Source organism: Equus quagga, chromosome 1, assembly GCF_021613505.1.
Source record: "Equus quagga isolate Etosha38 chromosome 1, UCLA_HA_Equagga_1.0, whole genome shotgun sequence".
Lineage (NCBI taxonomy): Eukaryota > Metazoa > Chordata > Mammalia > Perissodactyla > Equidae > Equus > Equus quagga.
This window is the reverse complement of record NC_060267.1, coordinates 50758982-50772266: the sequence shown is the minus strand read 5'-3', so window position 1 is coordinate 50772266 and position 13285 is coordinate 50758982. Positions and strand designations below refer to the sequence as shown.

Below are 13285 nucleotides of genomic sequence, written 5' to 3'. Positions count from 1 at the left end.
GTCGCTCCGTTGCTGTCGGCACCCACCAAATCTCACTTGTCCTCTATGGGTCGCAGGAGAGCTATTGGCATCTTCTACAGTCTGTGGTTAGTTCACCTAGCTATGCTGCTTTTGCCCTGGGGTCTTCCAGCCTTGTGGCTGGCGGCTGGGTGCCTTCTACTGGTGCTGTGCAGAGGCTTTCCCTAAGGCTGCTGTGAGCCTGTAGGGTTTCCCCCTAGGCTACTAAGCTGGGTCTCTGGAACTCTCTCCAGCCCCAGTCCTCTCTGAGATCTCCGGCAATCCCTAGCCTCACGGGGTGGGCAACGGCAGCTGGGGGTTGCCCAGCCCTCTGGGATTCTCTCCGGGCCTCTGCCGGAGCCGTGAATGCTGGGCGTGGCCCCTCTGCTAATGGCAGACAGAGAGTTTTGTCTGCTGCCCGGGCAGAGCTGCGGCGCTTCCCCTCCGGGTCGCAAAACCGGCCTTTGAAAGTTCCCCCCGCCCCGGTCCTCTCCGAGATCTCCGGCAATCCCTAGTCCCACGGGGCAGGCAACGGCAGCTGGGAGATCTCCGTGCCCTCCGTGTCTCTCTCTGGGACCCTCCGGGCGCCCCGAACACCAGGCTGAGTCTCCCCGCCAATGGCGGGGAGAGACTCTCCCCGCGGGCTCAGGTGTGCAACTCCAAAGTTTCCCTCTGCGTTTAGGAGTAATTGCAGGGGGTTTAGGTAGGGTTCTGGTCACCTGTTTCCACCGTCGCTCCTCTGTTGTGTTCTCGCTCCTGCCCTAGATGTGTGTGGATCCTCTGGGGGCGTCCGTTGGAAGAAAGCCGCTTGCGGGTACTAGGCTGCCCGTCGGGGTTGGAGAGTTTTCACCTATTTCCACATCCTCCCGGAGGAAAGTCCATCCGCCTTCCGATGTATAGTCGCGTGGGTGTCTCAGACGTCCTGAGATGCTGTCTGGATATCCTTTGTCAAGCGATAAGTGTCCAAATAATTGTAGACTCGAAGGGCGAGAGACAAAGAGGACTACTCACGGCGCCATCTTGGCTCTTCTCTCTCTTTATTCTTTTTTAATTGATTTTTATTTTTTCTCCTCAGACTGGATAATTTCAAATGACCTGTTTTCTAGCTCACTAATTTTTTCTTCTGCTTGGTCAAGTCTGATGTTGAAGCTCTCATTGAATTCTTCATCAGTCATTGTAGTCTTCAACTCTAGAATGTCTGCTTGATTTTTTAATGGTTTCTATTTCTTTGTTGAACTTCTCATTTTGTTCATGTACTGTTTCTCTACTTTCATTTAGTAGTCTATCTCTATTTTCTTGTAGTTCACTGAAGTTTTTTGAGAGGATTATTCTGAACTCTTTGTTGGATATTTCATAGATCTCCATTTCTTTCGGGTCAGTCACTGGAATTTTATTAGTTTCCTTTGGTGGTGTCATGTTTCCTTAGATTGTTCGTCATCCCTGTGGCCTTGCATTGGTGTCTGTGCATTTGAGTATGTAGGAACCTCTTCTAATCTTTACAGATTGGCTTTGACAGGGAAAGTCTTTCACTGTGCAACTTTTCCAAATACTCTGGGTGCACAGTCTGGTGCTGTCCTTGGGCAGGCTTGCTGCTGGAGTCCTTTGGGTGGCCTGGTGTGGGGGTGGGTTAAAAGCTTGGAATGGCAGTAGTCAGCCTGGTGCTGGGCCCTGCTGGGACCCTGGCTTCACAGGTGCCCCCTTGGAGCCTGGGTTCACAGGCATTAATTGGGAGCCTAGGGAGCCACCTCGTACTGCAGGAGTTTCACAGGAATGGGGTGAGCCAGGAGTCTGGGTTCATGGGAGCTTGCCAGGGCCTGGTGACTTGGAAACTGTGTAGGAGGAGGTCCTTAAGAGGACGTGACTATTGATTGACCTGTGAGCTGGACCACTCCCTCCCCTGACCCTGGAATGTGTGTTCTGCCCACCATTCCCATACTAGGAGCTGTTCTAAGGATGTAGCATTGAGAGAGTATGGTGTCATTGAGACCATATGGACTGAATACATGACTGAACCTTGTTAAGGCCTCTATATAAGCTTTAAGATTCTAGCAGGCAGTTGCAGAGATCTTCTTGTCTTGTGGCCTCCCAAGACAAGCCTCGTATATAAGTTGTCTTGATTATTAAACCTGCCACCTACAAATTTGGAGTGGTCTGCCTCTTTCTTTGGTCTTTTCTTGCCCTCTGTGTATGGGGACCACTTTGTGAACAAATAAGTGGCCTGGGACCACTGGAGCTGGCTGGTGCTGAGATGAACTGGAGCATGGATTTTCCGGGTCTTTCCAGGAGAGCAGTGCCAGAAACACCACCTAGTACAGTGGGAACTGCCTGGGGCCACGGAGCCAGCAGATGCCTGCCTGAGATGGGGGAGTCAGTTTGCAGGAGCCCACTAGATGTCTGGCACTGTGGAAGCCACCTGGAACTGCTGGAACTGCTGCGTGCTGTGATAATCTGGGAGCCTGGATTTGCAAGAACACACTGGAAGCCTGGTGCCAAGGATGCTTCCTGGGGCTGCTGGAACCAGCAGGCACCAGGGTGAAATAGGGGCCTCTGTTCCCAGGCATCCTCTGGATGCCTGGTGTCACAGGAGCCACTCGGAGCTGCTGGAGGTGGCAGGTGCCAGGGTGAGACAGGGCCCCAGGTTCCTGGGAGTTTGCAGGGAGCCTTGCCACGGAAGTTATCTTGGGCCATGTGAGCTGCCTGGAGTCAGCAGGTGCTGGGGTGAGCTGGGGTTTGGGTTCATAAGAGCCATCTGGGAACTTGTGCCAAGCATGCTGCCTGGGGCTGCTGGAACCATGAGATGGGGCCTGGGTTTCAGGGGGACACCCAGGACTGCAGGAGTTAGCCTGGTGCTGGGATGGGTGGGCTGTAGGGTCCATAGTGAAGGTGGGCACTCACGTTACTCTCTCCACACTAGGCTGCCCAGAGTTAGGGAAGGGATAATGGGGGTAATGTGAATCTATCTCTCTTACCCTCTTTAATGCATCCTTTCTTATTTGTGTGCTTTACCCTAGTGCAGTAATCCTTCAACTAGAGTCCTTTGCTCTTGTGAAGGTATTTTTGTCTGCAGATAGTTGTTCAAATCGATGTTTCTGGGTCAGGAGAGAAGTGGTAGAAATTCCTATGTTGGCATTTTGCTGATGTCATTCTCCTCTCTCTCTAACTTGTAGGCAACCTTTAGAGTAGATCTGACCTGATGATTCCTATATCCCTCTTGTGCCTGTAGTGATGCTGATCCCGGTCTTAGGTAGGTCACCACTACACACAGAACTTATTTCTTGTGCAGTTCAGGTCGTCCAGTCAGATGGGCCACAAGCCTGTTCCAATGTGAGCAGAGACCATAGCATTGAGGGATGTCCATGGGGGAGGAGGACATCACTCAAGTATTAGTTCTGATCATAGATCATAGATCAAAAGGCTTGGTAATCCATCTCCACTCTACAACACTGGAAACTTTCCTGTTCATCAGTCAGTTCTGTTAATGCACTGAGGTGAGAAATGCTAGTAAATAAGTTATGGATAAGTGATAAGTATTTCCCAAGACTGTCAGCCTTCCTCATCTGAACAGTTGTGAGCTCCCTCCTCTGAGACTGCAGGGGATTGTTAGAATGAGGTAGATGCTGAATCTGAATTTCTGCCAAAACTACACTGATCAGCTAAACACAAGCGGGCTTGATTTTGATTCAAGAGATCATGGAGAATTTGGGTATGGATGTCTCTCTGGAAGTATGTTTGGAAACCTGTAAGCTCATGAGAAATTACCTTCTTATCTTTAATCAACTAGTTTACTGATCTCATACTAATTAGATACTGATTGTACATACTATATACTGATTTTTAAGTTTTGAACAAGATTCTCTGCTAAATACTGCAGAAGTAGCTCAGATTTGATTATTGACATTGCCTCCTTTGAAATTGGCCAAATTCAAATTTTCAAATTATCTGAGTTTCAGTTTCCTCAACTAGAAAATGTAGATGATTAATCAAAACTACCTTAAATGCTTACTGTGAGATTTGAATGGTTTAATACAAAGTAATTAATAGTTTCTCAATAAAACTACTATTTTTGAAAGATGAAGTTGAATCACTCTGGTAATGGTATAGGATTAAGCAAAAAATTATTTCTTTCAGGAATTTCAAGTAATTAGATATGGCTGGAATAACAAACTAAAGGTCCATATCCTGCAAGTGTCATAGTCACACCAACCATATGAATCATATAGACTGGGCCCCTTGTACTAGACTTAGGGCATTTAGTTGTTCTATAAATGTTAGTGAATAAATTAAATTATATTTCACAAGATTTTTTCTGGAGTAATGGGAACAGTATAGTAAGTTGGGGAAGACAGGATGCTTGCAAAGTAGTTACGATATCCTAGACTTTTCTCACAGAAAATATCTTATTAAGCTCATTGAGGCAATGATAGGACCCCACTCTTCATTGTGTCTCATACATGAAACTGACACAGCTTGGGAACAATCACCCACACCCTCTCCTTTCTTTACCTTTACTCCTTACGTTTTATCCTGATCTTAAGATCACAGGCCCTGGGGAGGTACTGTTTTCTTTCTCTCTTCTGAGCTCCCAGAGGCAGGATTTGTGTGGAAACACAAGGAGCTATGAGGGAAAGTCACTGGAGAGGTGTCCAAATAAGAGTCATTTCTTGAGCATATAAATTTATGGACCTAAATTTCGCTATCTCATTTGCCAAAATATGTTCCTTTGTTGCAAAAGCAGTTCTGTGGCTGGGTTGAAGTCAGAGGACATTAGCAGCTCCGTGTCAAACTGGAGTCACAGAGAGTCCCTAGGCTCCAAGATGTGAATCTCAAGTCACCTCTCAGGGCTAAAGCTGCCTTTCATGAACTGGAGCTCTATGTATCCCAGGAAAAGATAGATCTTTAGAGAAGAGCTGTTTGACTTTTCTTTTGTAGCCCCGAGTGCACTGTGCAAACAGCTAAGGAATTCTGGGACTGTCATTTTTTTAAGGTTATCTTTTTTGTTATTTCCTTTGGCTTACTTGTGATACCCATCTATCTATTCATCCATTATTTGTCCATTCATTAATCCATACATTCTCCACCCATCTCTCTATTTTTCTGTCTCTGTCTTCTCATTTTGTGTGTGTGTGTATATTTTAATTTATACCTTAGAGGAATCAGTTACCCTTATTAATAATAAATACTTCTGGTGTGGAAAATTAGTTCTTGGAAGAAAATAATTAAAAATCCTAAAGTAACTAGCATAAGCTCTTCAGCAACATTTATCTCCAATCAACACTAGATATTTTGATAAGTAGCAAAATAGATGTTAGAAATGATTTTTGCACATTTTAATTTTTATCTAATTTCAAATGTACATAAAAATTGCCAGAATATTACAAAGAACAATTCTCCACTTTTACCATTTAACATTTGCTCCATTCCCTCTCCCCCTCTTTTCTGCACTGCAGACATCATGTGCTCTTTTCCTGAAATTCATCACTGTGTATTGCCTAAGAACAATGATTATTTAAGGTAGCCAAGTACAGTTATCAAATCAAAATATTGTATCATGCAAAGTTCATATATATGTAGTTATTGTTTCAATTAACTCAATCCTGTCATCCAGGATTCAGCCAAGTATATCATGTATTACATTTAATTGTCATGTCTCTTTAGAAAGTCTTCTTTAATGAACTCAGAATATTATAGATAAGTAGATTGATAGACAAATATATGGGTAGAAACATATCAATAGATATTTAGACAGATATAAAATACATATATGTGCGTATATGTATGTATATACGTGTGTGTGCACGTATGTTTATGTATGTGTATTTTTTTTCCAGTTCCCTGCTGAGATGGACTCTGTCTTAGTCACCTTGGACTGCCATAACAAAATATCACAGATTGGATGGTTTAAAAAGAGAAACTTATTTCTCACAATTCTAGAGGCTGGGAAGTCTGAGATCAAGGTGCTGGCAATTTGGTTTCTGGTGAGAAATCTCTTCCTGGCTGTAGACAGCTGTCTTCTCACTGTGTCCTGACATGACAGAGAGAGAGAGCTCTGATGTCTCTTACTTGTTCTATAAGGCAGCAGCCCTATCAGATTAGGGCCACCCTTATGACCTCATTTAAACCTAATTACCTTCTAAAGGCCTTATCTCCTTATTGCCAAATACAGTCATATTGAGTTTGGGGCTTCAGCATATGAATTTTGAGGGGACTCAATTAAGTTCATAACAGACTCTAAATAGTGACTCCCAGGAGCAATGAGATCACTTAAAACTCCAGTATTGCTTTCAAAATTCCACTTCCCTCTAAGAGAAACCAAAGCTCCTTGGAAAAGTGCCTAACTCCAGAGCTGGGAAAAGGAAACTACAAGACGAACCTGAGATCTATAATTGTGACATAAATTTAGAAGTACTCAAAGATGATGGAAATGTGTCTAATGGACATAGGAGCTAGCATGAGGGGGCCCCTACCGGCCAAACATGAGACAATTTGTGCACCAATGTAAATAATGTTAGCAACGAACTACAGTCATTCAATAAAATTAAAACTCATGTGTTCGTATTGAATAAATAAATGCAGAAGTAGGAAAAATTCTTTCTTACAGAATTTTAACAAATAAACAAATTAGAAATTATGGATTTAAAAGTCATCATTTGCTAATCATCATAGTAATAATTGATTCAGGCAAGATAATAAATAGATGCTAAGACTAGTAATTGAGGCACAATGGAGTGAGCAGGTTGGCAAATCCTCTCCCCCAAAAGAAACTAAAAAAGTAAATAAAACAGTAAAAAAAAAAAAACCTTTTCAGAACTCTGGAAATTGACCAAAGGCAAAAATCAATTTGAGGGGCGGCCTTGTGGCCTAGCGGTTAAGTTTGTGCGCTCGTCTTTGGCGGCCCAGGGTTTCACCGGTTCGGATCCTAGGTGCAGACATGGCACCACTCATCAGGCCATGCTGAGGCAGTGTCCTACATGCCACAACTAGAAGGACCCACAACTAAAATTATACAACTATGTCCCAGAGGACTTTGGGGAGAAGAAGGAAAAATAAAATCTTTAAAATAAAAAAAAAAGAACTACAAGGGCTGGCCCCGTGGCCGAGTGGTTAAGTTCGCGTGCTCCGCTGCAGGCGGCCCAGTGTTTCGTTAGTTCGAATCCTGGGCGCGGACATGGCACTGCTCGTCAGACCACGCTGAGGCAGCGTCCCACATGCCACAACTAGAGGAACCCACAACGAAGAATGCACAACTATGTACCGGGGGGCTTTGGGGAGAAAAAGGAAAAAATAAAAAAAAATCTTAAAAAAAAAAAAAAAGAACTACAAAAGAAATATTAACTTTCTCTTGGTAGTTAAAAAAAAATCAATTTGAGAACTGTCTATCATGAACTTTGGGTAAGAACAGTAAGAAATTGTGGCATTATTGCCTGGGATAGCTCTCACTCCCCCATCCCAATTATCCCACTGCCACCCAAAAAACCCAGTGGACTAGGTAGATACTTAACAGGGAGATCTGGGAAATGAGACAGCAATAGAAGAGTCAAATAAGATCTCCACACATCTCTGACTCACTGGAGGTTGCACACACATGCAGAAGAAGCACAAGAGGCTCTGGCAGAAATTAAAAGCAAGGGCAGACTTTAAAATGCCTAAACTTAGAATAAGTTCTTCAAACACACAGATCCAGTGGTAGAAGAAGGCGGCCTTACTGGTTCACTGTGTCTGAGCACGTCTAACCAATAATTGGCTGACCCTTAAGCATTGCAGATCGAAGAGTCATCTCCACAAAACCAGGTGTAAAAAAAAATGAAGAAAAAACCCTAAGTATAGACATCAGTGACTGCACAACATAAGGGAGATAGATTCCACAGATGTAGTCCAGGCAAGTTAACACACAAATCACAACAACAATTGCCTTGGGGCACAAAGTAGAAACCAGAATTGCAGCAATATATTATCTAAAATACAAAGTTTTAAACAACAACAAAAATGAGACATGAGAGAAACAGGATAGTATGATGCATACTCATGAAGAAAAACGAAAGCAATCAATGGAAACTATCTCTAAGTGAGTCAAGATGCTGGATTGAGCAGACAAGGACTTCAAAGCAACTACTATGAATAAGTTTGAAGAACTAAAGAAAATCATGTGTGTGGAATTAAAGAAAAGTATGATGACAATGACTCAGCAAATAAGAAGAGATAAAATCTGTAAAAAACCAATAGAAATTCTGGAGTTGAAACATACAACTGAAACAATAACTTATTAATGTGGCTTAGCAGCATATTTGAAATTGCAGAAGAAAAAAATTAATAAACTTCATCAGTAGAAACAACCCAATCTAAAGAACACGGATAAAAGAGATTGCAGAAAAATGAACAGAGCTTGAATGAAAACACACATGTACTGGGAGGCACAGAAAGAGAAGAGACAAAAAAGAGGCAGAAAACTATTTGAAGAAATAATGGTTGAAAACTTCCAAAATTTGATGAAAAACATTAATTTAGAAATCCAAGAAGTTCAACAAATCCCAAGGAGGAAAAACAGAAAGAAATCCTCACCTAGACATATCACAACCAAATTGTTGAAAAACAAAAAGAAAATCCTGAAAACAGCAAGAGAAAAATGACTCATCATGTACAAGAACACATATGATTTATGCTAGACTTAGTGGAAGTTTAAAGAAAAATAATGTAATAAGAATGAGGCATCTTTATTTTACACAGATGGACAATATATGTTCATTTATATTCAAGAAAGAGTGACACAGGTAGACAAAGGTGGACAGAAACATTCCAAAATGTTAACAGTAATTATCTCAGAATGGTAGAATTATTAGTATTTGTTATTACTCTTTCAATATTTTCCATATTTTTTATGAAACAGAAATAGAGATAGCTCTGCATTTTTATATAGGAACCCATAATATTTTTACTGAAGGACAAAATATTGGTCAGGGTTAAATGATAATATTTAAACTCTCTACTACATTTTTTCATAATATTTACTGCACATATAATGCATGGCTGGGCCCCAGAATTTACTTTAAATCTAAGGGACAATCTAAGATCTTGCTCTCTCTTGAGAAAAAGCTTTCAAAACAAGCTTCTTTTGGAATGGAGCGAATTATTCTTTCTGATAAGATTTATGGACCAAAGTGTCCTGATTTGTAGCCTCTCCAACTCCTTGAAAGCAGAGGCCCTAAATGAACAAAAGGTGTTTGGGGACATAAAGATTATAAAATTTCCCTTATAACAAACTAGTCCTCTTTTCCTATTTTTACGTCCCCTCTAAGAGCTCCATGAAGCCTATTGCTTTTTCCAAAATTATTTTAATTTTGAGATAGGTATTTATCACTGTAATATATCTGTTGCAGTTCCTATGGGAACAATGATATTCTCAAAATCTGAAGATGTTAAGCTAGAAGGAAGAGCAATTGAACAAAGCCATCAATGAATAAATCTAGTAGGGATAAAAATAAAGTGACTATTCTGACATTCAATTTTGAAAATGATGCTTTCTACATTCAAATCTCTATGGAATTAAGCACACTTGATCCATAAGAACAGCCACAAATCAGCTTCAAGTAATGTTTTTCGTTGTTCAGTTTATTATGGTAGGAGTGTTTCTTAGTGATTGTCTTAGTTTGGGCTGCTATAATAGAATACCATAGACTGGGTGGCTGATAAAAGCAGACATTTATTTCTCAAAGTTCTGGAGGCTGGAAGTCTGAGATCAGGGTGCTAGTGTGCTCGGGTTCTGGTGAGAGCCCTCTTCCAGGCTCTAGACTGACAACCTCTCATTGTATCCTCCCACGGTGAAAAGAGAGTGAGAGCTCTCTGGGATCCCTTTTACAAAAGCATTAATTGCATTCATGAGGCCTCCGCCTTCATGTCCTAATTACTTCCCTCCTAATATCATCATATTGTGAGTTAAGATTTCAATACATGAATTTGGGGCAGGGGCACAAAAATTTAGTCCATAACAGTGATACACATAATTTGACTTTTATTATCACCAGTCTTTACCAATTTAGCTGTTCTCTTATTGATCAGGAAATGTTGTTTGGACCAACTTTCCACAGGGTAAGTTGAATTCCTCTTCACTCATTTGAAAATTGCTGTCTCTTTCAAAAACATTTGGAAGCTGATCTGAAATTATAAAACAAGAGGCAATAAGCTCCTCTTCTTCTAAACAAAGCCACTACTGTATATAAAGACAAACACACACACACGCGCGCGCACACACACACACAGCATGAAGAATTGATCAATTGGGACAGATCTAGCAGGTGTTAGGTCCTAATATTCCCTTCTATACCCAGATGTTAGTCAGTTTTCTTCCTGACCCCATAGTCAATCTAGAATTCTGAGTTCCAGCATGTAATAATATAATTTAATTGTCAAAGAAAGAGAGTTAAATAGCATCAAAATGAAAGAGGAAGGTAAAACTGTTTATGGGTTTGCTTTTGAAATGCCTCTGGAAATTACTCTTTCAAAATTCTATGGTTTGGACTCTGTTAACTCAGAATTTAGGATTAACGATGTTTAGACAGGGCAAGGGTGTTCCGTTATATCATACAATAATAAATCTGCTAAGTGTTGTGGGCTGAATCATGTCCCTCAAAATTTATATGTTGAAGTCCTAATCTCTAGTAGCTTAGACTTTGGAGATAGGGACTGTAAAGAGGTAACTAAGGTAAACTGAGGTCGTTTGGGTGAGCCCTAATCCAGTATGACTGGCATCCTTAAAAGAACAGAATGGACACAGACACACACAGACCAAGGGGTGAACATGTGAGAACACAGAGAGATTATGGTTCTCTACAAGTCAAGGAGAGGCTTCAGAAGAAATGAAACCTACTGACACCTTGATCTTGGACTTCTAGCCTACAAAACTGTGAGAAAATAAATTACTGATGTAATTCCCCCTCCCCTGCAGCCCTTGGCAACCACCATTCTACTTTCTGTCTCTATGATTTTGACTACTGTAGGTATGTCATATAAATGGAATCATACAATATTTGTCTTTTTGTGATTGGCTGATTTCACTTAGCATAGTGTCCTCAAGGTTCATCCATGTTGTCGCATGTCAGAATTTCCTTTCTTTTTAAGGTTGAATAATATTCCATTGTGTGGATATACTACCTTTGGCTTATTCATTCTCTGTCAATAGACATTTGGGTTGCTTCCATGTTTTGGCTGTTGTGAATAACGCTGTTATGAACACGGGTGTACAAGCATCTGTTAGAGACCTGTTTTTGATTCTTTTGGATATATACCCAGAAGTGGAGTTGCTAGACCATATGGCAATTTTATTTTAAATTTTTTGAGGGACTAACATACTGTTTTCCACAGTGGCTGTATCATTTTATATTCCCACCAACAATACATGAGTGTTCCAATTTCTCCATGTTTGCCAACACTTGTTATTTTCTGTTTGTTTATTTATTTATTTCTTTAGTAGGAGCCATTTCAATGGGTCTGAGGTGAGGTGGCTGTTTTTCATATTTGCTCAGAGATTTTAGTTATAATCAGTAGGATATATAGGGTACAGTTGGCTTATTTCATCCTCCCTGAAATTGATGTCACCAGTTATATTTATTAGATATTTTAATCATACCCAATTTTCTTCTTATGAGTTTTACTATACTTTCATCCTTTGTTTTTTTTTTTTTTGTTTTCTGTAAGTCCAATTATTATCTATTGGTCTATTATACAACTCACTCTTTCTCTTTTAAGCTCTATTCAATTTTATCTATTGAGTTCTTAATTTCAGTTTTGTATTTTTCATTTATAGGATTTCTATTTCATTCTTATACATAACTTCCAATTCTGTGGTGAAATCTCTATCTGGCCAGATTTTTTCTCGAATTCATTAATCATAGTTATTTTAAAATATCTGATAACCATAGTATCTGAGTCACCTTCGGTTCAGGTTCTTTTGTATTTTTTTACATTTGGTCCTATTTCTTGGTAAGCCTGGCATTTTTTTAAATACTGAATCTTGTGTTTAACATTTTAGATGTTCTGGATGATATTATTTCCCTCAAGAGAAGATTCACTTTATCTTCTGGCAGACAGCAGAGTTGCAGATCATGTCAATATGGTCAGACGGTAATTAATAAAAATGTGGAGCAATAGGAACTTTCCTAGACTGCTGTTGGAAGTGTAAATGGAAACAATCACTTCAAAAAACAACTAGATGTATCTAGCAATTTGGAGATAGCACACTCTACACTGGCACAATTCTTTTACTAGGTACAGGTTACGGGCCGAGTCACGTCCCCCTAAATTCGCATGTTGAAGTCCTACTGCCTAGTACCTTAGAACATGAGTGTATTGGGAGATAGGGTCTTTAAAGAGATAATTTTAAATGAGGTCATTAAGGTGGGCCCTAACCCAATATGACTGGTCTTCTTATAAGAAGAGGAATTTAAGACACAGAGAGGTACAGAGGGAAGATATGAAGACACAGAGACTGGCCGGCTATCCTCAAGCCAAGGAGACAGATCTCAGAAGAAATCAACTCTGCTGACACTGTGATTTCCGACGTCTGAACTCTGGAATTGTGAGGAGATAAATTTCTGTTGTTTAATTTATCCATGGTGGCTTTCTTATGGCGGCTCCAGCAAAACTAACACAGTATAATAACCCCCACCACCATCAATGAGATAAATGGGCTCCAAATTTTCAATCAGATAAAATGCAGAGCACTGTTGAAAGAAAGCACTGTCTATTCTCTTTTTTGTACCTAACAGCCCTAAATTTCCTCCAGTGCAATACAAATCCACTTAAAAACTTTAAAGTCAAATGACAAACTGGGAAATTGTATATAATGGATAACATAGAAGAAGAATCAATAGTCTTAATATTAAAATAGTACTTGCAAATTAAGACATGTATTCAATGTTAAAGGAAAAACTGGCAAGTCTTAAGGCTTTAAAATTGGCTAACACATATGTAAAAAATAATGTATCTCCTTGGTAATTGAAATAATGTTAAAATAACAGTGAGATACCATTATCAAATAATTAGCAAAATTATAAAAGAGGTGAAAATATTTAGTGTTAGAGACTATGCAGCAAAATACCTTTTCACTTATAACTTACAGGAGTAAAATTTGTTATAACTAGTGGAAAGCCACTTGCCAGACTCTGTTTATTATGTAGTCACAGCAATTCTACTTATAGTTATTTCTTCAAAGAAATGATTAAAAGCTTTATGAACTGTTTTGTACATATATTATATGTCATAAAAACATTTTAAATAATCATAAATGTACAAAAAATAA

The 13285-nt window shown here is 40.1% G+C and overlaps 1 protein-coding gene across 1 annotated transcript in view; it reads right to left on the bottom strand.

Moving 5' to 3' along the window:
• Window positions 1-9983: 9983 nt before the first annotated feature.
• The window catches only part of LOC124235413 (scavenger receptor cysteine-rich type 1 protein M160-like), a 50152-nt gene continuing 46850 nt past the window's right edge, over window positions 9984-13285 (bottom strand). Inside the window, exon 19 of the mRNA XM_046653330.1 lies at window positions 9984-10143. Coding sequence (XP_046509286.1) covers window positions 10037-10143 — 107 coding nt within the window. The 3' untranslated portion in view covers window positions 9984-10036. The remainder of the gene's footprint in view (window positions 10144-13285) is intronic.